This window comes from Bidens hawaiensis, unplaced genomic scaffold (genome assembly GCF_021521415.1).
Source record: "Bidens hawaiensis isolate Kalapana, Puna unplaced genomic scaffold, B.hawaiensis_p1.1 tig00001685_1, whole genome shotgun sequence".
Classification (NCBI taxonomy): Eukaryota; Viridiplantae; Streptophyta; class Magnoliopsida; order Asterales; family Asteraceae; genus Bidens; species Bidens hawaiensis.
Genome location: NW_027491095.1, coordinates 2,569,923 through 2,594,816, shown reverse-complemented (window position 1 = coordinate 2,594,816; position 24,894 = coordinate 2,569,923). Strand labels below are relative to the sequence as shown.

Genomic DNA, 24,894 nt, shown 5'->3' with positions numbered 1-24,894 from the left:
TAAGCGAACTTGTTAGCAACTTCGCTTACATACAAAACTCAAATCTAACTAACACGATTACAGACACTCGACACTGAACTACTGACATCATGCACCAACACCTACCATAGTTTTGCTATTGGTGGGATATACTGAGTACGACGACGACGAGAGAATGTAGAAAAAATATATATATAAGAGTGGTGCAAATGATTGATTTTGGATTTTTGATGTATTTAGAGAGAATGAGATTGAATGTAGGTGTTGATTCCATTAAATTGACCAGCCAAACTCTACCAAACTATTTTTAAAATAACAGTGTTGTCGGTGTGTCCTACTCTCCTATTATATGTGGTAATATTCTGAATTACTAAATTTGAATTGTAATGATGGAATTCTAGCAAAAGTAGCAGCCAAACTAAATCAGTCATTTGATATGTGAAAAATATGTACCTCACATCGCATTCAGTGTAAATAGCAAGGCCGCGATCGCCATTAAGCTCACATACTTTTAGCTGATTGACAGCATAGTCGAAACAATCCAGACAATCTGCAATCGAAAGATATCCCCTGCACTGAGCAAGGCCCCACACTGGCGCAGCATTGAGCAAAGCCCGTGCCACGGCGTAGCCACTGGTAGTTAACTGCCGACGGAGGCTAGAGAGGGTGATGTTAACGTTGGTCGAGAAATACTCGAGCATGCTGCTAGCAGGTGGAGGTAGGCACCCATGACAATAACATTTCATTAGAGCCCTATTTCTATCAGTAGGCCGTGATATTGTCACTCGCTCAGCCGTGCTTATGAGCACCCCCACTAGCAGACTGACTAACCACCTGTTCTCCACTTGTTTCATATTGCGCTTATAAAGTTTCTGGACGACATGGTGGAGCCGACGGCCACTAAGCCTCATCAAAGCACGAGTCATTATTCCCCATGTGAAACGTTGACAAAAATGTTGACGTACTTTTGAAGAAGATATTTGGAGAATTTTATCATAATCTCTCTCTGGATACTATAACACCATTCTTAATGGTATCTCAGTTCTCAAGTACTGAATCTCCACCGTCATTACAAAAATATATTTTTATTAAGTTTCATTTTAACATCTCATGTGTTATAGATACGTAGGGTAGAGTTAACATACAAATAGAAAACACGTGTGAAGCGTGCATACTAAAACAAAATTGGAGGCAGTGGCATTTTTGTTAATAAGTGAAAATCATGCTTATAGTTAAATTTAATTACATTATATAGTTTACAAATAGATTTTATTACTCTATTTGTAAGCTATATAGTTTAATTATTTTAACAAGAGTAATTATTTTAGAATTGCCGAAGACGTACGGATTTAACTTCTGATCGGAATGATTCATCGGCTCTAGTGGTGGTCCGCCGCCGCCGCCAACTAGAGAGAGTATGTTGCGGCGGAAAACGACGGCGATGCCGCTGCCGGAGTTAAAGTCTCGCCAGAATTTTTTGTCGTTGTTGTAGATACAGATCAACGCATGGTGCCAGCGGGGAAGCAGTGGAGCCTTGGTTGAAGGAGGGGTGGCGGGGGTTTGCGGTGGAGTGATCGGAGTCTGGTGGTTTGGTGGTGGATGATGAAGAAGATGGAGATGGGTTGGTGGTGATTAGTGTTATTAGAGAAGAAAGGAGATTGTTCAGTACGTATGTTTAGCATAAATTTTTTATTTGTATTTGATCTTTATCCTAGATGTATATCTTGTTGTATTTGCTCCTTATCGCCAAATAATTCCCAACTTGTCGCCCCCACTCTACTTGTCCTAATCAGTCACACATCCACATCAGACTAAGGTGGCGTTTCTAAACATTTATTCTTTCTTTCAAACTACTATTTTCAGTAATTTTTAATTGTTTTCTTTTTCAAAAAGTCTTTGAAGACAACTAATTGTTTACAGGAAGGAAGGAAGGAACGAAGAGGAGAGATTTGGATGCAAGAAACCAGTTCAATCCTTTCTTCGCTTTAAACAACAGAATAACATGAACATCATAAGTCTATTGGGCATTAGGATGCCGAAGATCATATTTGAATCCTTCGATTTTGATCAATGTAATTAGGCCTTGTTAGTTGTCTTTCCCCCAATGATAGATCATTTGGAAGCATCAACACAACTTCAGACATGGTTGGTCGTTTTGAAACGGGTGATTGAGTGCACAACAAAGCAATCTCAATGATCTTCACCACATGTTTTACTTCGTCTGGATTGATATTCATTGTCTCATCAATTAGCATCATGGCCTTTTGATTTTCGTACAACTTCCATGCCTATCACCAATTATAGCAAAACACTTAAGAGCTCAAAATTATTCTATAAAATTTACGAAAATTAGCTTTAATATTTAACGCAATGTTCGACTTACGCATTGTTCTCATAATCACATTTAAAAAAAAACTTTTTTTTTTGCTTATAACTGGTTTCCGCAAAATTTTATAGCATCTTAGGGGTTTTATCTTATCCTTAATTCGTATATATATACACATATGTGTGTGGGTACTCTTATTTTCTTCTTGTTACTATTTCTTAATTGATGATGAAAATAGAAAAAGGAAAGGATATAAACTTGTATCTCACATGTTCGAGGAGATAATCGGTTGACGGTCCATCAAAGTTCTGGTGAGTACACATTCGGCCACTAATGATTTCAAGGGCCACGATGCCAAAACTGAAAGTGTCAACCTTATCTGATAAAACGCCGTATCGTACATATTCTGGCGCAGTGTAGCCCCTGGTATTGTAATACAAGAATGTGATTGGATACAATATGAGGAATTATAGTTACATATCTTGTAAATAAAACTTACAGTGTCCCAGCAAACTTGGTGATAACATGACTTTTATCCTCAGGCTGAAACCTTGCTAATCCAAAATCTGCTATTTTTGGTTGGAAATCATTATCAAGAAGAATGTTGCTTGATTTTATATCTCTATGCACAATTCTAACATGGACTTCCTTGTGTAGATGAGCGAGACCCCTAGCTATCCCTAAGATAATGTCATATCGTCTTTTCCAGTTTAGGGTGCCCCTTCTTTCACCTATAATGAATATAATTAAGCATTTCGAATGTTAGGAAATAAAGATTTTCTTGTGAATCCGCATCAAATTCTTTAAAAAAAACATACCCCATAGAAACCTGTCAAGACTTCCATTTGGCATATATTCTAGGACAAGAAGTAGATTGGATTCGTCACTACACCATCCAAGGAGACCAAGAAGATTTCGATGACGAATTTGACTTATAAGTAAGATTTCATTTTCGAATCCTATTTTTGCTCCAGCATATCCAACTTTAAGCTTTTTCACAGCCACAATTCTCTTGTCTTCAAGAATTGCCTATTAAATCATTACAAAAACTTGTAGTTATAAGACCTTCTACTTCAAAGTAGTTTCATAAATTCCTAGAATTATCTGTATTTTTATAAGAAAAGTGTACACTCAGGGATATTTTACAAACAGGAAGCCTTTTTATATGTATGTCCATAAATTATTATGTTTATTGTTGAATCATGTGTTTCTTGTTGGATCATGTGTATTAGGTATTAACCATTAGACTATTAGAGCATGTATATTTATCCTAATAAAAGGCTTGTTGGGTTGTAAAATGGGATGTGAATAAAAATTCTAGTAAAGTTATCGTCTCATTTTCTTCTCTGGGTTCTTTGGGAGATCGACATATCATCTCAAAGCGGTCGTATCATGGAGAGACCAATATTGACATGAAAAATGGGAAAAGATGGATGGCTTGAGGATTAATTTGGATATATTATCAATTTTCATTAACTGGTTCTGTGTTTGACATAGAGAAAAATATAATGTAAGGTTAATTGTGTTAACGAGTACCTTGTACACATCTCCATACCCTCCTTCTCCAAGCTTATTTTCGTCCCCAAAATCGTTTGTGGCTTTCTTGAGATCACTGTAGTTGTAACCCTTTGAGCCTTGCAACTCACCTGACGGAAACGAAATCAGTTAATCTATTTGAGTGATCTAGTTTAACTCATTTAACTAGCAAATGATAATGCATACCTCCTGGCGGTATTCTTTTCGATCGAACATACCACCAAAGTACACCTATTAGCAAGAAGATCAACAGACCACCTAAACCTCCAACCACGCCTTCAACAATTGCTACCTTATTGCTTGATGAACTTCCTGCAAAAATATGATAAGTGACCTTGATTTAATTATGCACCTTTTAGATATCATAGTTCGAAAAGAAAATTAGCTCACCGTCCCGTAGAAATGGGGTGATGTCGGTTGTTTCATTGTTTCTGAAAAATGCATTAGTGGAGTATCTCATAAAACACCCCAAATTAACAGCACTCCCATCAGTAGCATCAGTGGCACAACTTCTTAAGCTGGCATATGTATCTTGCAAGCAACTTTTGCAGCTGTCGGGTGCTACTGTCTCGACACATTGCGCTATAGCATAAGCACTTGTATTGGTACCAACAACCGGTGATATGGCCGCAGCATAGAAACCACTTATTTTTGGAGTTGCTATAGAAAGATTGGACAATAATCCATCCACAGCCGTTTCGAAAACGCTCTGTTGTGATGAAGTACTATTGCCACATAAGACTTTATTTTCTCCTGGCAATGTTGTTTGATCGGTGAAGGAACTACTCTCATACCTTCAGAAAGCAGCATAAGTGTTACTCTCATATAAAGTTCTATTGTGTATATATATATTTTTGTTATGATAATATTGTTAATTAATAACTTCCATTTCTAGAAAACGTTTACAATAAAGTGACAGGCAAACGGACAACAAGCTGCGCCGCTACCCCCTTTTGAATAGCAAAGCCAAAACACTGAAAATATAGCTACTATATTGTTGATATTGGAAAACTATATTATGGAAAAGACCATTTTGCACCTGAATTAGAATATGCAGTTTATATTAGAGGACATACAATTATGCAGTATTTATATTAAGAGTTATGTTTGATATGAAAGATATGTTTTGAAGTTATTTGAAACATATCTTATTATTTGTAATTTATCTATTTGTATTTCCTCCCCTATATAACGAGCTATAGGTTTTCAGTTATAATCAATGAAATATTTGGACCGCATAAGCACTTTTATGGCATTAGAGCCAATATTCTAGACCTAATCACAATCAATAATATTTTCGTTCTTTTCTTCATCCTTGGTTACAATCGGGATGGCGGCGGCGATGTTGGTGGTGGCAGTAATTGTGATGGTCAAGTGGTGACCAGGTGGTGGTGGTGTCGATAGAGTAGAGTGGAAGAAAAAAACAATGAGTGTAGATGTATGGTTTTTGATGTGTTTATATGAAATGAGATTACTTGTGTAATAGGTGATTCAATTCCAATGAACAATCAAACATGATATTTTTTTGTTTCTTCAAAATGGTCCATGTCTAATATTCTCTCCGTCCCGATCAAAATGTCTTACACAAAGTTTAAGGTAGAATATTAAATTATTGTTTTCTTTGCTTACCAAATAACAATAATACCTTTGAAAATTTGGTCTATCAATATTGTTTATTAATGTTAGTTGTGTGTTTGGGACTGAGGGAGTCTTTCTTTATGTACTAAACACTACATTCAACTTTTTAAGTGAAGTCCTGATTATAAGATGATATAAAATTTAGGAGTAAAGTTTGCAAAAGTTGTTATTTTAAAAGAAAAGGAAGAAAAAAAAAGCAATTTCTATTATAGACATAGAAGTCTAGAAGATATCATTTAATAAAATTGTATATATGTCGGGGTGCGGCCCTGAAAACAGAGAACCAAATCGTATTTTAAAGACCAAGATCATATCGTACATGATTACGTTTGACTTTTCCAGTTAAAACCGGATAATATTATTGGAGTATTTATTTAATGAATAAAAAACTAGATACAAGTCTACTACAGGATCAAATCTGAGATCTGAATAGAGATTCCAAATATTAAAAAGTATTAAAATGATATAGCTTTCTATATTTTTTAAGGTCAAATAAATTATGTGAGCCATGTAACGTGTGTGTTTGCGTAACTTTATATGAATATGATGTAAATGTATAATTTCAATTTATAAAATAAAGATAAAATAAGTAGTAAATGTTAAATCATGTTTGGTTACACAATTGGTTTCATGTTTTAAACCGTAAACCGTCAAAAAATTTGGATATTAATGGTTTTAATTAGGTGGTTTATAAACACCCCTAAAACAACTAATTAATGTAAATTGCTTGCATGTATGTAGGTTTTCGACATTTGGATTGCATATGTCCGGTGTCACATAAGAAAGGTAGTAGTGTTGGTTAATAAATCAGGTTCACATGCACAACCCAGCTCAATACTTCCAATTTTCGATTTAGTGGTGATTTAACGGTTTAACAAGTGAAAACAGTGAGTTTTTACTTGTATATAGGAGTCCTCGGGTTGATGGCCCCAGTGATAAAAACAAAGTCTTTTATACATTCAAATATTCCGTGAAGTAAAAGAAATTTGTTGAACACATACTTAAACTCATTTTTAATAAAGAGTTGCATGAAATCATATAAAGTAACAAAGTGGACAAGTGTTAACCTTAGCGAACAGCCGTCAAGTACTGTTCGGGCACCGTTGAAAGCCGCACAACTACGTATGGAACTAGCTGCGACATCAAAACAACCAAGGCAGTCGCTTGTCGACATATACTTCCTACACTGAGCCATTACATAAACAGGATCCGAATTACTTGCCATATTTGAGGTTGCAAAGTAGGTATTATTGTTGGATAATTGTGTTCGGATGGCTCTAAAAGTATCATTAAGATTGCTGAAGAAATTTAGGAGGTTTGTGGCGTTGACCGCACTGCATGACTGGATTAGCACGTTTGTTTGGGGCTGTGAACTCGCCGGAACTGTGAAAAAGACCACGAACACGGTGGCAACCACCACCATCTGCCACCTTAGGAACCACCACTCAGTCATGGCTCCTCTTTTGTCTTTGGTTCAATAATGAATTAATGAGAATGTCTAATGGTTATATAACTTATGTAATATAAGTTATATAACGTTACTCGTTTCATAAGCATTTATTGGAAAATAAAATGTCAACTAAATGCATGTATTCTTGCGCGGCAATGTGGAGCCTCAGCCAAGGCCCACCAACCGTCATTACAGCTGTTGACAAATCATCTCCATTGGCTGCGCATGAATATCAATATATTTTTATAATAGATTTATACAACATCAAATATCATTGTTGACATCATACAATAGATATATAAGTATTAAAAGATAAAATAAATGTCATGAGTCATCTGGGTCAATGATATGAGGGTGATAGTTAAGTTTGATCTTGTGATTTTAAGTTTGAAACCGAACTCAATTGGGGTTTTTCCAAAATGTTATGTTTCCTCCTTGATGGTACTGTTGCTAAACTTGTTCAAAACTTTGTTTCCTCCATGACCATACTTGACACCATAACTTAGTGTACTGAAACACCCAAAACTCAAGGAGTCTCGAAAGTTGGGTTAACACATTCATATTAGTTTTTAAACTTTGAATAAACATAATGCAACAAAATTAATGATGCAATTTGTCTTTAAATAACATGAGCTGTATAAGCGAACAACATATTAAAACTGAACTATTAGCCGCACTGCCAAAGTGGAAGGGTTTAAAAGCCAACGTTATGAAATTCAAACCATTCTATGTAACCGCAATGTCAAGCACGCCGAAGTAGAAGCATTTAGCATTGAAACCAAGTTACGGACAATAGTTTTAACACATTGTCGCATGGGATGTTCTAAAAGATCATCCCGTGTTTACGGTTCCAGTTGTGATTCAACATCATGACTCCAACACCGACAAATCTTATGTGAAGGATTAGTTTAATATTTTCTATGAATTTAGTAATTTAAATTTATGTTTTGTGGCATTTTTATGAATTGTGTAATTTTCATTTCATTTTAATGAATTTTTAAGGTTTAATAAAAATAATGTTAATTTAGTTTTTAATTTTCTATAATTTTAATTATTTAAATCAGTGAAAGATGGATTGGAATGAAACATTAATATCTCACGGTTAAAAATTATATTGAGATAAAATGATGTGGCGTTGATATGAATGAGAAAAATGGTGAAAGAGGTTTAGAGTGAGAGAGGCACTCCAAGGCTATCACCACCCTAATGATATGTGTTGTTACAAATGGGGTTTGCTAGAGATACACCACTTAGCTTATTTACACATCATTCCCCCATCTGATCATAGGTCTCATACGCAACGTATGTTGGCATACGCAACGTATAGAATAATAACTTAAGTTAGTCAAATCAAGGAAGCCATACGAGTCATATGGAAAACCATACGAGTCATATGCTTCAGAAACTATACGAGTCATATGCTTTTGTATACAATTCGTATTATATGGAAGACGAGACGTATAAGATTTCATACGAAGCATGTAATCTAACATAAACATATGAACCGTGTATGAAAGAATACAAATCGTATGCATGTAGGTGTTTGAAAACTCATGAGAAGTAATCTATACGAACTGTATAGGAAATAATACGAAACGTATGACGAATAATCTTTAAAATTGTACAATTACTTTTGCAAGAAGCGTGAAACGTATTTAATCCATCAATCTCTCACATATATTTAGGCCTCATTGATTCTTTGACCATATTGTAAGACTGTAAGACGAATATTAGGAATAAAAGGAATCTCTCAACCCTATAAATTGTGTGATCTCATAGGGTTTTTTACCCACTTACTTCTTTGAACGATATACATCTAACAATGAAGTGTGTGTATATTTATTCACTTCTTTCTCCCCCTTCATCCCTTCCAAATGTTGTTAAAAATATTACCAACCTAAATTTATTTTTCCAACCACATTGATAAATTTCGTTGATGAAATGCATAATTTTGAAGAAAGTTTTGTGGAATCCGATGAATCTTTCGCCACCGTTTTTGTGGAATCTGGTCATTTTTTCAAAACCGAACAGGTACAGGTTTTCTATTCATGTTTGTATTACGTTATCCTGTTATTAACAAAAATGAATCTTATTTTAGGTGTTTATGTGTTTCGATGAGTTGAAGCAATGGGCGTATAACACCAGAGTTAACAATGGTTACGTGATAATTACCCAAACGTCTAAGACAAATGTTGATGGCGACAAGAACAAGGTGTTTCTTAAATGTTTACGCCTTTGTTTTAGATGGTTACAAGTAAAACTTATTTTGTTACACATTCAAATACGAACGGTATACATTTTAGATTATTCGTATTTAAGCTATACGAAATATATCCTTTTTATATGAAGCGTTTATTAATTTTACTTAAAAGTTGTTCATATGAATCGTATGCTTTTTCATATTATTCGTATTGTTTATACAAAAGCCATATGAACCGTATAACATTACATACGAAGCGTTTATTAATTTTACTTAAAAGTTGTTCATATGAATCGTATGTTTTTCATATTATTCGTATTGTTTATACAAAAGCCATATGAACCGTATAACATTACATACGAATCGTATGATATCTGAAAAAGTATTACAACATACGCAACGTATGCTGAGCATACGAAACGTATGCTGAATGATGTGCAAATATGCCTACTTAATAGATGTAGATGGTGTACCTTTAGAATTTGCCTTACAAATATAGATATGAAGTAAAAGATTTGGGGCTGATGTGGTTTTGAAAAGAGATCTCTTTTGAAAATATATAAAAAGCGATGGCAAGAGGGAACCGACAAAAAGTCAACTGAAAAGAAGTTTATCATTAAAAAACTAACGGTCAAAATGTCAACTATGATAAAAAGTCAAAGTTGAGCTTGGAGCCGATCTGTTTTCAAAGAAATGTATATTGAAGTAAAAATTGGCATGCCATTTGGTGTATTTTGTTTGAATAATTAATGTATAGAACGGATTGGCCGTGTGGTTTAAGGTTTCCAGTCTAAATGGACTTTGTGAACGGTATTGATTTATGACCCAAATGTGTTCTTTAATCTTTATTTTTTTAATTTGCCAATATTATAAAACAAAAACGAAAGAAAACTCACAAAAAACCCTAAATTACAAAAGAAGGAAAAACTTCATCTAATCAAACTAACAAATGACACAACCTATTACGAAACCAAACTAACAAATGACACAACCTATAACGAAAAATTGATAAAGTTGAATCTATACAATTTCTCTCATTTAAGTCCCGATTTTTTACTCTTATGATTAACCCATAAGAATGTGGCAGCCTTTATTTCATGCACCAATTTAGCCATTGAGAAGGAATGGTTGTTAAATCTGATGTCGTTACCTGTTTTTCATATGATCCAGTCATCACTGAAAAAGCTTATAGCACCTTGCCTTCATCTTTATTTCTCTTGTGCTTTAATGGGTAGTCTATTACCTCTTTCATATACACAAAGTAAGATGTAACCGGTAATTAATCCAATTGTGGAGGGTCCCCGATTTTTGCCTTTGGGTAGTCGTTTATCACAATATTAACAAAAGTATAATAAAGGAAGAAAAAAACCTTGTCTATTACAACTTTGAACCATGAAGTTGGACAAAACCATAAACCCAAAAATCAAATATACGGTTAATCATGTTTAAGAGTATTTAACTGTAAACAAACTGGAAGACCGGGAGTCCATTCGACGAGAAGTTCATTTATGTTCGTTCGTTTAATAGACGAACTGGACATGAAAGAAAAAAAATTAGTTCGGTAAGTTTAACGGACGAACACAGACAAAGGTCGTGTTCGTCCAATACTGTTCGTGAACATACAGTAATGTATAATATTTTATAATTAATATGTTTTATTTATTTGTTTTCCTACCATAATACCCGGTTATCTTGGCCTCATATATTATATGATCATGTTTCGATTACTATGTTAAGGGTTAAGTTTTTTGGATATCATATGGTGTAACTCCGTATTTGTGGGTGAACATGTGGGGATTTATGATTATACTTTTTGAATAGTACGTAATCATTTATGTTTGTTTGTTCAGTAAAGTCGCTTATGTATATTGTTCATTAATGTCTCTTAGTATTCATTTGTGCATTAGTATCCATGTGTTTGTTTGTCCATTAGGGTCTCTTAGTGTTCGTTTGTCTGTTAGCGTCCGTTAACATTATTAATGAACGGACACGGACAAACTCAATTCCGTAATGGACGGACACAGACACGAATTTTCGTTCGGTGGAGTGTTCGTAAAACGTTTATTTATCCAACAAAAGCTTAACGAACGAACACAAACATGGTCTTGTTCGGTTCAGTTCGTTCTGTTTCCAGCCCTAAATATTTTTAAGAGTATTTAGGATTGATAATTTATTAATCTGTACTGGAAGAAAAAAAAACTCCGATATATCTAAAACCCCTTGTTCCTTTTAGTTTAAGTTATATTATATTCGATTAACCTATTCATAATAATAATAAACCTTGAGAAAAGGGTCATTCCCAAATCTGACTCATTTCAACAACCACTTTCTTCATCTTCATCTTCTCCGCCCCTTTAATGGCGAATTCTACTCAGTAGCAAACCTCCATACAGCCATGGATCCTTCAAGTCGTACCCTTTGTCGTCGTTGTTCTCATAGCCGCTCATGTACTCGCTTTGGTACGCCACCGATTTCTCTCTTTATTACCAGATCACCACTTTCCAATAATTAATATTAATATTATTTAAAAAAAAAAACTTTTTTCAACAATAGGTTTACTGGATATACAGAGTAGCAACTGAGAAGCTTCCTGGAAGACGAAAGAAGCACTAGATCAAAGGTGTAATGTTTTAGTTTTAAAAGTTTTACTCTGGGTGTATGAAATGTAAGTTTGTTGGATGCACGGAAGGTGTTCGACGAAATGTCAGTGCTTGAAATTGGATCATTGATTTGAGTTTAAGCTAAAGAAGTTGTCTAAATATGTTGATTTAAAGTACCCTTTTAAGGAATTTGAGTTATTATTCGAGCAAGAGGTTATAACTAGTTCATATTATGGTTATAGATTCTTTGGTATGTGATAAAAGTAGATGAGAATGCGAGGTCGAACATACGGGCCGAGTTAGATTTTGACATTTTGTTATGGGTACTTGTCACCTGCAGCACTTAGATCCATAGTTAAGTCAGTCAACAATATGTGACATTACACCATCAGATACATTTATCAATTGTTGTTTCCGTTAACGTGTGACCATAGTAGTTAATGTCGTTAATCTGTGACTAAGTATTTTCGAACACTGATCACTACACTATTTGTGAAATCATTTTCGAGTTATGGTGTATTCGCTAGTGAGTGAATCAGGTGGTTCCTAAATATCTAATGTTGTCATTAGATTTTATCACTATATATGGCACACTCTATACATGACGAAATTTTGATACAAAACCACATGAGCTGCATAATACACTTAATAGTAGTGTTCAATATATACAACCAGAGGGAGATAGAGATTGGGAGGCGGGTGTGTTAAGTTTTAAGCATAACGTAAAGTGTGTTATGCGGTTCTGGTATGTTGTTCCAACACACCAGCAGTAAGTGGAACGGTAAGAAATGAGAAACACAAACACTTGTTCATATATTTTTAGTTTTAGTACATTTGCTCAACACTCTATAACTGTTTAAGTGGTTCTAGTGGTTTGGTCCTTAAAACTGATTATGTATTGAACATTTTTCTCTCTATATATATAATATACAGAGAAATTTAAATTTTAAGGTTTTGAAAGACAATGCCTAGAGGAAGGTCCTGCTCTTGTGTTCACACGATGTGCTTGCCTTCACCTAGTTGTGCGCGTGTGACTACTATGTGAAATTTTAAGACTGTTAGTGGGTTACCCGTCGCCCTGCATTCTAGTTTGTTGACTTTAACAAGACGATTGAAGATCATACTTGTGCAGAACAAATTGGAATGACGTGTTCAGTGATTGACTTTAGATCACATGTTGTGATTGATATTAATCACAAATTAAAAATCCTAACAATATACCTTATTCCATTCATGGCTTACTGAACTCATGGTGCAATTATTGTACTATATCTCATAAACGAAACCTCAATAGTCAATACTGTACCAATTTTCATTTTATTTTAACTAAATTGATAGAATATTAAAAGACTCTTGACTTGCGTGCAACAATTTGTCACGAATGAGACTCGAACCGACGACCTTCCCTAAAGAAATTCAAATGAAATTAACGTGTTAAACGTGAGAAATCAAGTAGAGTAATTATGTAATTACATCATAGAGTAATTACATAATTACTCTATGACATAATGACATAAATATTCAACTTGTATATTTAATTACTCTACTGGATTTACACGTTTAGCACATTAACTTCATTTGTACGTTAACCTTCCCCTTTTTTATCTTAATCACTATTTATATGAATCTGATTAAAATATAAAATCATCATTTTACAGGATTTCACAAAGCTTTTAACATAACTAGTTTTAAAAGTCAAACATGTTATAAATTGAAAAGTCATTGAAAGCAAACATGTTACTTAAGTTAGAACATGACCCTTCACATAACTAACTCAAAGTTATTGTACATCAGAAGCAACGAAAGAGATCACACGCCACTTGGCATAGGTATATCATAAGTTGTCCGCTCACTATATTCCATCTCTATATTTTGGCATCATCCGAAGTATGCATCTATAAACGTCATTGTAGCGAGCAAAGTTTATACAAAAACCGTTAATAGTTTGCAACCGTTTATTTATTTTTATCTTGTAGCAGTCTGTAATACAACATGGATTGTACATCCAACAACCATAACTCCAAATGTCATATAGAGGGCCAAAGAAATCACTGTTTTAACATTCTTGGCTTACATTTACATACTTGATAGTTATATAAATCCTATAAAGCTTTCACCACCTTGAGAGAGGCAACCTGCACCATGACCACATATGATGTGATTAATGTAATTATAAAACATTTTCGATCAAACATGTAGTTGAAAAAACATATGAAAGTACAATTACATTTCAAAGCGACCAGTTTGGTTTCCAAATCAAAAGAAAGTATCAGGTTCTGCTTCTTGAATTTATAGTTTAATAACAACTTAAAAGACTACCGCCTTGAAATGCAACACGGATAATTATCTTACACATAGCAACTTTAAAAAAAATTAAATTATCATTTTGCAATGAAACTACATGTACAATAACTAATTATTAAATAAAAGAACAAACGGGCCCTCAATCAATATATATTATAATTTAATAAAGAATTAAATACCAGAAAATTTGCTCACCCTAGCTTAAGAGATGTACCAGAGCTTTCATAATCTTGTGGAGTACCAGCAGAGTTGCAGATATCTGTAGATTCCGATAATTCCCCATCATCAGCGGAATCACAAATCAATCGTTTTCGAGCATTAGACATCTTCAAAAGCTTCAATCATTCAAATGTTAGAAAAAACACATATAGCAGTCAAACTCAAACATAGTCAAACAAAACAAACAATGTTTTTTCTTTAGAAGCGTCTCGAAAAACTCGTACAACATTTAACAATGTGAAACCATCCTTTTTGTAAAGGGGAATAGATGGCAAAGAAAAACATACTTGTGGTGTTATCTTAATACAAATAGAGATGTAAACAGAAAGAAAACTAGCTTAGCCTTAGAGAACATGACTCTTACTTCTTGTCTTAGTTTGTCATTGTCCTCCATGAGTTTCTCTTCCTGCATGTTTTGTAACCGACTTTAAAGAAAGTTGTTAAATGGCTACAAAAATGATCTTATCTAACACTAAAAGGCAGTGGTATGTCCTTTTGTGTCACCAATTTCTAACACGGTTTATGATTCATATACCTTAAGAACAAAGTATAAAAATGAAATCACTTAAGTTCGAGTTCTGACCTTTTCTTGAAGACGACAAATCTCGTTCATAATCACCTCGCCCTGTAACAGTAGAACTACAAATAAGCTCGTGTCTAAAAACTCATTCGCAAGGCTCTCTTTTTGGCATTTCTCAATTAATCTGACTCAATCATATGATCTATACACCTTTTTTTACTTCATTTTTTTATGAAAAGTGTTCAGAACTTTATGTATTTGCAAATAGAAAAAAACATGCTTCAGATGATATTGTTGCAGTTCAGTGAAAATTAGAAGATATTTACTCAATTAAAACACTTGAATAGATACATAGTTTAGCAAATGATGTAAAACACCCTTGCATGAGATAATAAACATGTAGGTAAATGTACCCGAAAGCTTTTGAAAAATCATAAAATTTGCAAGTTTCATTTAATACAGACGAAAAAAATAATAACCATTAACTAATACAAAGCAACTACACCTTTTTGGTAACAACCCGGTTCAATCCAGCTTCAAGCGACTTCTCAAGCTGATGCAGCTCTTCAATACTTAAACCCTGTAGCTCCTCCCCTCTCAACCGCCTGTTTTTAATGAAGAATCACACTTCATAAACACATATATATACACACATGTATAGACAGTTATTTCACATTAATAGGCCTCCAAATCTGAGTGGGCTCCAAAATTTTATAAATTACTTTAATCTATATTCTAAAAGGAATATAATTGTGGTATTTTCCAAACTCTTATGTTTCCACGAAAAGACCCCATAGAAGATAAAAGAAGTCAGAAACTCTAAAATCTAATAACCCTGTAAAAAAGAATGAAGATTTTTCAACTTTTACTATTAATAAGTGTAATAACATTGCCACATCATTAATATTACCATGAGTACTTATAGTATATATTAAAACTATAGTTTCGAAATCTGTGCAAAAGTATTTACATATTCACAAGTTTCAATTAGTTACACAATTAACCCCGCATATTTAACTTATTTAGTTTCGTGACCTTCAAGTCCTATTAAGTTACGCAAACAACCCAAGTTGATTTAGTTTTTAATATGGTACAAACCGATACCAACCAAGTCCTGCCACTTCACCAAAGCACACGCGTGTTTAACACAGCTAGTTATTATCAAAGAAATATAACTTAAAAACCTTGATTACAATCTCTCTTATGAAACCCTAACTTGGTGGCATCTACTTAGAAGTTATAATGTTAATGCAACTTTGCTAACAAGAAATAATAACCCTAACTTGGTCGTTAAGAAAACACATAAAACCCCTAATTAAGGCCACAACCTACTTACTTGGGTTGCCACCCCGAACTCATGGTTGGATCTTTTTCTTGGGACAAATTAAACAACAATTTGTTTTAACCGTCTCTATTTCCATTATGTATACCATAGAAACAACAATTGAGCCAACAATAGCAAGATGTTTTCACTAATGTAATAGTACATTAGTTCCATAAAAGCATATTATTGTTGTTCCCAAACCTGAATAAAAGTAGAATAACTTTGTAACAATAAATTAAAAAAATGGCCTCTAAACTTTACTTTTCTTTGGGTCCTCTGAATAGTTAAGCCAACCCCTAGTTGTGTATGCATGTATGTGTGTATTAGAATGTACCTTAAGTGAAGGGTTCTTTCAGCAACTTCTTTGCTTAAGTTGGCATAGTGGGTGTCCTCAACCAGCTGAATGACAAAATAAGACGATACATAGGTTGCATCAGAACAAATAAATAGAAACTTATATCCCTTATTAACTCCCAAATATATGACCATAACTATTGTTGTGATGTAAAATCATTTTTCAACTAAAGATCCGAGACTTGATCAACATATTTTATGAGAATACAAATTACAATAAACTAAAGTAACGAGAAGTTTTTTAATTGCAGTCTTTTAGTTATATTTTGCAATGGCTAATTTTTATGATTTGACTATACTAACTTTTAAAGAGAAGTTTTTTTATTGCAGTCTTTTAGTTTTATTTTCCAAGCCTCAATAAGAAACAAAGAAATGATTACAACAATTGTGAAGTATCTACATAGCAAGAAAAAAAAAGCCATGATCACCTGTAACTCAAGAGAAGGTTGGTTTAACTTCTCAATGTTTTTTGAGTGCAAGCTACGCCTTTCAAGTACTTCTTCCATGCTAAAAAAAAAAGAAACTGTGCATTAGAAACATTTATGTGTACACCAGATGTTTATGCAACAAAATCATGTGATCATATGGCCCTCACAATCAAATCATTAGTATTACATAATTTAGAAGAGCCTGTAAACAATAGACCAATAGTTATATGAATTATCGCACAGTTTGTTACAAGTTCATAAGTGGAGAACCTCAAGAGAACAATAAATCAGTTTACCTCAAGAGTGTTTCTAAATCTGAATGTAGCTAACAGTAATTCATTTTCTATATTAAAACATGAGTTTATAAATGCACCTGCAGATGCATTGTTAAGACCTTTTTAGGTATGGAATATAGTAATTATTTTCTTACAGTTCTAAGAGTTATAATTATGAATATCAAATTCTAGTTCGTTGGGTTGTTTAAAGACTTCGTAGCGATATATAATCTTTAGGTCTGTATTGACCTCTCTTCCCACGGTGCCAAACAAAATGATTATTTTCTTTCCTACATTTTAGAAAGGTTGCATCAAATGAGTTACTTGTTTTTCCTAAACTTTTCCGATTAAAATTACTTGCACCATTATTTGAATCCACATATTCCTCTAGTGCTCGTTTATCTAAGGATGATTTAAATACTTGGCATATCCATGTTGCCATGTTGGCCGAAATCTTAATAAACACCAGCACACACAAACCGGACACACACACCAGAACACCAATAAACCTAACTAATAAACTAAGCAATTCAAATTCAAACTCTTGCCAACTTTATCTTTATTTTTTTTATCTTATTCCTTTCATGTGTACACTGATGATAATAAACTCTTTAATCCACAAATTTTTCTTCAAATATGTAACAACTCAAATATTAAAACTCTATGGATCGAACTGGTAGTAGCAACTTTATGTGGTTGACCTTGGCATTTAAAAAGGCTTTTATGAAGCTTTGTACTTAAGTACCATGCTGGGTTCAAGTTTGGGACTTCATAATTAATCTACATAACCTAAACTTTTAATTCAACATATATGTCGTATTAATAATTCTGTATTATTCATAAACTCTTAAACAGCTTTACTAATTACCTAAAAATAATCCAATTGTCTTCAAACATTTCATATAAATGGAATCTAAGACACCAAGTATAGATAGCATGTGACCATGTAAAGGAGTTTTTTTTCTTCCACTTATAGCCTAAGCTAACTTAAATCCATTAAACATCTGAATTGCATCGATTTGCAACCGGAAGATCACAAGTTTCAACCACAAAGTCAAATTAATTTTGCATAACCTAAAGCAAATACCACATACAAAGAAAATCCCCTTCGATTCTTCGAACACGACCTTTTTTTTTCTTCATTTTCAGGCATATGCGTCTAAATTTAAAATGCAAAAAAATATATATGTTTCCAAAGAAACATAAGAAAGAAATGAGTGCTAGCTCAAATGACATCTGATAATGTTTCTTCTCTAAGCTACTTTAGATCTATTAAACAACTCATCCAAATTCCGATTGTGACAGAGAGATCATGGGTTTGAATCACAAAATCAGTAAGAAAATAGCACATACATAGAACCATCATCCCCCCTCTTCCATCCCTTTGAACAGCATTTTTCATTTACAGCTACTTGCATCTGAATTATAACTTATGTCATAAAAAATATTCCAAGAAACATATGAATGCATAAGAACAACAAAACAACTATACCAGAATAAATTACAAGCCAAGTTAATCTCAGTCTCACATCCATTGTGTAAAATAGATTCCAGACAATCAGATCATAAACAAAACATTAATTTAATCAAACTAAACACACAAAACTAGGCAGTGAATTCCTGAACCCTGATTAAAGAACTTCATTTTAAACCCTACAACACAAAATACAAAAGAAACAAGTACACAAAAGATTATGAAGCACCACACATTAAAATATGATTACACCACACACTGACACACATAAAAACACACAAACACAAAAAAATTAAAAATAAAAAGAAAAAAACCCTAGATACCTTGAACTGGAGTAATGAAAGAGCTTGTCATTAGAAGATAAGAGAATAACAGCAACATCAGCATCACAAAGTACAGAAAGCTCTTCAGCTTTCTTAAACAACCCTCTTCTCCTCTTGGAGAAAGTCACCCTTCTTGCTGTAGCATTATCAATTTTTTTAATCTGTACTTTTTCTCTAACCATCATATTTCCACTGCCACAAGCCATTTTTGGCATCCAAATCCACTAAGAAAACAATGAATAAACCAGTGTTCAAATCAAGGGTGATTTTCTATGAATGGAAACATTTAATTTTGTAGGTTTCAAAAAAGGAAAAAAAAACAAAAAGAAAGCATTTTTCTTTACCAAAATTAGGTAAAAGTACAAATCAGTGGTTTAAATTAGTAACCCTAGATCAGTGGTTTACCCGATACCTTCTATTATCCGATCTAGATATGGTCAAGATGATGATTAGTAAGGATGGGGTGTTATTATTATTCAAGAAACTTGAAAAATCAGAAAGAATATGAAAAAAAAAACATGAAGATCAGATGGAGGGTTAGGCTGAATATGAGATTTAAAGTAAACTTATTTGTTGTTGAGTTATTGTCAGGGATGAGGGGTGAACTGGGGGAGGTGGTCTGGTTCTTGGGATCTTGAAGAAAGGACTGTTGTATAAAAAGGAAACCGAAGAGACAGAAGGTGTACTATTATTTACCTTTGTGTAATTTTTTATGACAAATGATACCATTCTATGTGTGATAAGAATAATAATCTTCATAATCTTCACAAATAATTATTGAGTAATGAGGACCATAGATTTTCATGAAGGAATATATGAACTTTTATGTTTATTTTTTTATATTCAACTATTATGTAACAAATATTTTGGAAAGACAGTAGCAGTTAGGTTGAAAATTTGAAGTACTTGTTAGTGAATGGTGAGGCGTTTTTCTTAGAGCTTCATCTTGAGGCGGTGCTCGAGTTTGATATCCGGTTCATGTGTATATTTTGAAATTGGGTGGCACCATTATAAGGGAGGTTTTTTGAGTAATGTGGGTTGTATACAGGTGGTATGTCTTTAGCTTAACTAATATATCATGTTACATTTAATACGTAAAAATAATTAAAAAAAATAGACAATGATTTGTTACATACATGTTACACATATGACTCTCGAGAGTTGAAAAAAGTAAGTAACTTTTATATTTTTTATTAACTTTTATTTCATAATCACATAAATTAATTGTTCACTTTAAACATGTAATTGAAAATATGCTTTCGGGATTTCTTCAACTCACATGAGTTTTTATATTATCCCCCTCTCTTGTCACACCCCAATCAAAGACGGATTATACGCCGGGGCGGACATTCGATTGCTCATAGCTTATTGCATTACTTAAAGGATATTTATTCATGTCACACTAAGGTTCATACAATACATCGGATTTTAAATCAAACATAACAAAACAATCGTTAATTTTCGTTTATTTGTCCTACGTCAATAGCATATCTCTATGTCATCATTTCTTGAAATACTTCAACAATTAGTACCCGTCACATGTATGAAAACAATGTCAACAATAATGTTGGTGAACAAACAAAAGATTTACATTATGTAATATGAGAAAATACAATCCACGCATCATTTTATGTATAATAATAATAGAGTGAACTGCGGTTTTCGTCCATGTGATTTCATTTCACTTACAGTTAAACCTTAATTCACTAATCCTGTTAAGTCTGGTTGTTAAACACATCAGCGTGCTCTTCACGTGAGGGGCAGTTTTGTTCTTTTTTTTTCCCGAAAACACCCTAGCCCCTCACGTGAGGAGGCTTGCGAATTAGGAGTGGGGTTTATTCGGAGAGAAAAAGGACAGAACTGCTCCTGTGTATGAGGTGCATGTTGATGGGAAATAACCCGAGTTTGGTTCCTACAAATTCAAAATGTATAAATAGCATTAGTGTGATCAAAATTTAGACTATGTTATGAATCAATTACGAAAAAGTCCCATATTGATTCATGAACCATAGAATCGAACTTGAATCAAGTTTGAGAATGAAACACCTCAATCGAGGTGATAGAGGAGTTCAATTCCAAGGGTGAAGACTAAACGAAAACAATAGTTAATTAATTACCCAGGGAGGAGGAACTAGAGGGAAGATATTGAAGGTCAGTTTTAACTTTTGAAAGTCAAGTGAACTTGAGCATCAAAATGAAGAACAAGAATGCAATTGAGAGTGAATTGAGTTGTGGTAAAGCCTAGGCAAAGGTAAGAGCATGATTATATAACGAGGTTAATTCGTTCAACGAATCAAAGTATGAGCTAAGGCCTAGTTTATGCAAAGAACGAATTGACGATGGGAATTGGTGTTATAATGGAGGGAACGGTCTAGGCTCATTCATTATCGATTAGACTAGCTCGTTGAAAATGGATTTTCACACTTACTAACATTGTGTCGCATGTTGCGAAGGGCTTAAGCCCTTTTCTTCGCTTGTGGTCAAGATCAAATTTTGTGTTCGTGTTTTTGGATCTGATTCCAACAAAATAAACATACAACACAAGAAATTACCAAAAAAAAAAACATGACATTTGTTCAAATTAAACGAATAGTATGAACAATCCATTTAATTTCAGTTAAAATTTGGATTTTCCTAAACACCCCCTAGTTCAAGAAAATTAAAAAAAAATGGATTGTTCATACTATTAGTTTAAACACCCCTCTAATCTTTGTATATTTATATAATAATATGAAAATTAACGGAAAATTCCCTAAAATGACCATTTAAAGAGAGAGAAAATTAAAATCACCAATTAATCTTCGATATTCTCAAAATACACCAAGAGATTTGGACTGTGGCGACAAGATTTGAATCTCGCATGCTCCGTCCAAATTTAAAATGAATCCCGTATTAATCGTCCAAATTTTGTCCAAAATTTTGATAACAAAATTTTTGTCATGTTCATTAACACTTTTTTCTCTCTCCTTCAAGCTCTCTCGTCTTTTTTTTCTTCATTGTCATAATCTTCTTTTTATTCATCATCTTCGACGAGTTCTGGTTTTCGACAAGTTCGAGGAGAAAGATTTCGATGAAAACAGAGTGGATTCATCGTCAATTTTGTCATCTTCATCACTCCTACAGAATCATAGTAATAATTATCAGTCACTGATGAGAAATCTTGAAACATGACTATTTTCCATTGATGAGTTTTCTTTTTCTTGCTGGTGAAGAAGAAGATGATGACGATGATGATGAAAAAGAAGAGAGAAGTTGAAGGAGAGAGAAAACAATGTTGGAGAATAGGGCAAAATTTTTTTTCTCAAAATTTAGACTCGAAAGACGAAATTATTTAAAATTTAAACAAGAAATAAAGAATTTACTTTAAATTTGGACAAAGCATATACGAGATTCAAAATTTTTTGAATCCCATCACTCTGGTTCAAAATTCTTGATCGATTTAAACATATATTAATGATTAGTGGGTCATTACAATTTTATGTTCAAATGGTTTATTTAAGGAAGTTTCCTGAATTTCCCGAAAATTATCTAGTAGAAGTAAATTTGAAATTTGGTGCCATAAACTTGCATTATCTAATAGAAAGTTTTCCAACCCAAGCATAAATGAAGTTGTGGCTAGGTGGTTATTTGTGTTTTGTTTGATTGTTATCCGTTGGTCAACCCAGGTTCGATTCTTGGTAACTTGAAATGATGGTCATTAACTAGTTTTTATATTAACTTTATTTTATATTTATTATTAGTATTACAATTAAAAGTTTTAGTGTTGGGCCATTTAATAACACCTTATTATTGAAGCAAGGCGTTGTTTCTATTTCTCATTTTTATTGATCGAATACCAATCTTTTTTTTTGGTTCCGGTATCGCAAAAACCATAACAGAAACCGACTGAATTAGCTCAAACTCAACGCATTTTGTTTTCGTTATAGTACCGAGCGGATGTCGAATTTTTTTGTTTTAGTTTCGTTGTCATAACAAACGTGACGGAAACCAATTGAATTTGCGTAGATTCAATGCCCAAGATCGACAACGGTCACGTTTTACCAATACTCGAGTTATACCGACCGACACTACCCCATTGGTCAACCTAAGTTTTTATAAATTAATTTATTTTATTTTTTGTTTTAGTTCCGGTACAATAACGCACGTAACCGAAACCGGTCAGACTTGTGTCGATTTTCCGCCTCAACATTTGAAACTGACAACCCTTGGATATTACCACCGTCCTGATTTACCTATCTACCCGGCGCAACGCGCGGGGTAAAAACCTAGTTAAATGTAAAACAACACAAATCACGAGTCCAATTACTTCTTTGTTTTATATGCAAGTATAAACCGTATTACCATATACACCCCTATATTTGATGAGCATCCACACCACCTGTAACCATTTTCATCCAACACTGACACCTGTAATCAACGGCCCAGATTCCATCCCCCTCCATTAATCAACACTTCTCCACACTCTCCCCAACAGTGCACCCAACCCAACCCAATGGACTCCAAACCCGGATCCGACCCGAGAATCCTCCTCCGGCTATCAGAACAATTCCTCCGGCGCCGCCATTTCGACGACTGCCGGAAATACACCCACCACCTCAACCCTGACCTCCCCGGCGTCAACGAGATCCTCGCCGTCGCCGCCGTATTACTCGCCGGAAGTATCCCCGACTGGTACCAAGTAATGCAAGTCAATCGGTACTCTAACGACTCCGGTTTAATCAAACGGAAATACGATCAGCTGTACGGACTGTTAAACCCTAGCGTCAACAAGTTCGCCTTTGCGAATGAAGCGTTGGATGTTGTTCGTGACGCGTGGCGCGTGTTATCGGATCCTTTGAAGAAGACTGAATTCGATGAGGCGATTAGATTGAAGGATTAGTTTTGGACGGTGTGTCCGTACTGTTATTATTTGTATGAGTTTCCTAGGGTTTATGTGGGGCTTTGTTTAAAATGCCCGAATGACGAATGCGGTAAGGCGTTTACGGGTTTGGAGATCGAACCGCCTCCGGCTCAGGTTTTGGAGGTTGGGAAGTATGTGTGTTCGGGTTTTGTGATGTTGGGGGTTCGGGACGGGTGTTGGAACCCGTTTGTGCCGGTTAATAAGCCGAAGCCGAAAGTTAGTGAAAAGTTTGTTGAGATTTCGGATGATGAGGAGGAAAGTGGAGTTAATGATGGTGTGAAAGTGGAGGTGGAGAAGGCGGTTGTGGGACGAAAGAAGTCGTTTGCGAAAAGCACGAAGAAGGTCACTGGAGTCGGGAATAGAGTGAGGAAAGAGGCGTTTACGCGATCGGAAGAAGAAGAGGATGATTGTGAGTACTTTTGATGATGAATATGGTGATTTTGAATTTTTGTTGGTCAGGTCAAGTTAGCACATTGTCTATATAGAAACTAGTCTAATTAATATGGTGTTGATAGTTATAACTTATAAGTTATGGAAAGATGATTGATCAAAGCTACAGTTTTGTGTTATGGAATGCATATATAGAAATGTTTATCATTGTGGTTGTTATTTCTAGTGATTTACGCGTTTTTATTGTAAATTGGTGAAAAAATTCAGTGATGAAATTATCCGGAGCTCCAATTGATGTAAGCTGTAAGTTCGACAACTGGGTCAAATCGCCTATGGTGCTTGCCACATGATCTGGGTCGCCGATAGCTTTTCGCGACCAAGTTATGTGCGTTTTATGTTTATGGTCTTTTGTATTATGTTACCCTCTATGGCTGGATCAAGCAAGGTTTTACCAACTTTTGGATCAATTATGTATCAATAATGAAGAAACGTAGATCGAATCACTGGTAGACGATCAACTTTCCTCGGGTGTGATTATGCTATTTCACCGATGATTCTCTGTAATTTGGATTCTTCCACCTACAAAATGAACAGCACCGTAAACTTACCCCTCAGAAAGGGACAGAGGGGTCCTCTTTGGGGTAACCCTCCGGT

The 24,894-nt window shown here is 34.2% G+C and overlaps 2 protein-coding genes and 1 pseudogene across 5 annotated transcripts; 1 reads left to right on the top strand and 2 right to left on the bottom strand.

Annotated features, from left to right (window-relative positions):
* Nucleotides 1-2,006: 2,006 nt before the first annotated feature.
* LOC143592240 (cysteine-rich receptor-like protein kinase 2) lies at nt 2,007-6,985 on the bottom strand (annotated as a pseudogene). The gene is made up of 8 exons (XR_013145880.1): nt 6,547-6,985; nt 4,232-4,635; nt 4,028-4,153; nt 3,842-3,951; nt 3,124-3,334; nt 2,805-3,036; nt 2,575-2,728; nt 2,007-2,267 (listed from the first exon to the last, which is right to left on the bottom strand). The product of XR_013145880.1 is annotated as a cysteine-rich receptor-like protein kinase 2 (transcript).
* A 6,681-nt stretch (nt 6,986-13,666) lies between these two features.
* On the bottom strand, nt 13,667-19,966 carry LOC143591480 (MADS-box protein JOINTLESS-like). Of its 3 annotated transcripts, none has more exons than XM_077071675.1 (9): nt 19,647-19,966; nt 18,951-19,174; nt 16,879-16,957; nt 16,431-16,495; nt 15,278-15,377; nt 14,836-14,877; nt 14,617-14,658; nt 14,229-14,368; nt 13,667-13,864 (listed from the first exon to the last, which is right to left on the bottom strand). In XM_077071675.1, the coding sequence occupies exons 1-9, from the start codon at nt 19,707-19,709 to the stop codon at nt 13,843-13,845; spliced, it is 777 nt and encodes a 258-aa protein (XP_076927790.1). In that variant the 5' UTR covers nt 19,710-19,966; the 3' UTR covers nt 13,667-13,842. The 3 variants fall into 3 exon arrangements, with proteins under 3 accessions (XP_076927790.1, XP_076927793.1, XP_076927800.1); XM_077071678.1 differs by lacking the exon at nt 19,647-19,966 and adding an exon at nt 19,363-19,383; XM_077071685.1 differs by lacking the exon at nt 19,647-19,966 and adding an exon at nt 19,356-19,377.
* A 3,476-nt stretch (nt 19,967-23,442) lies between these two features.
* Nucleotides 23,443-24,273, top strand: LOC143592236 (uncharacterized protein At4g38065-like). Its single transcript, XM_077072196.1, has 2 exons — nt 23,443-23,808; nt 23,869-24,273. The coding sequence occupies exons 1-2, from the start codon at nt 23,443-23,445 to the stop codon at nt 24,271-24,273; spliced, it is 771 nt and encodes a 256-aa protein (XP_076928311.1).
* The last annotated feature ends 621 nt before the right edge of the window (nt 24,274-24,894 follow it).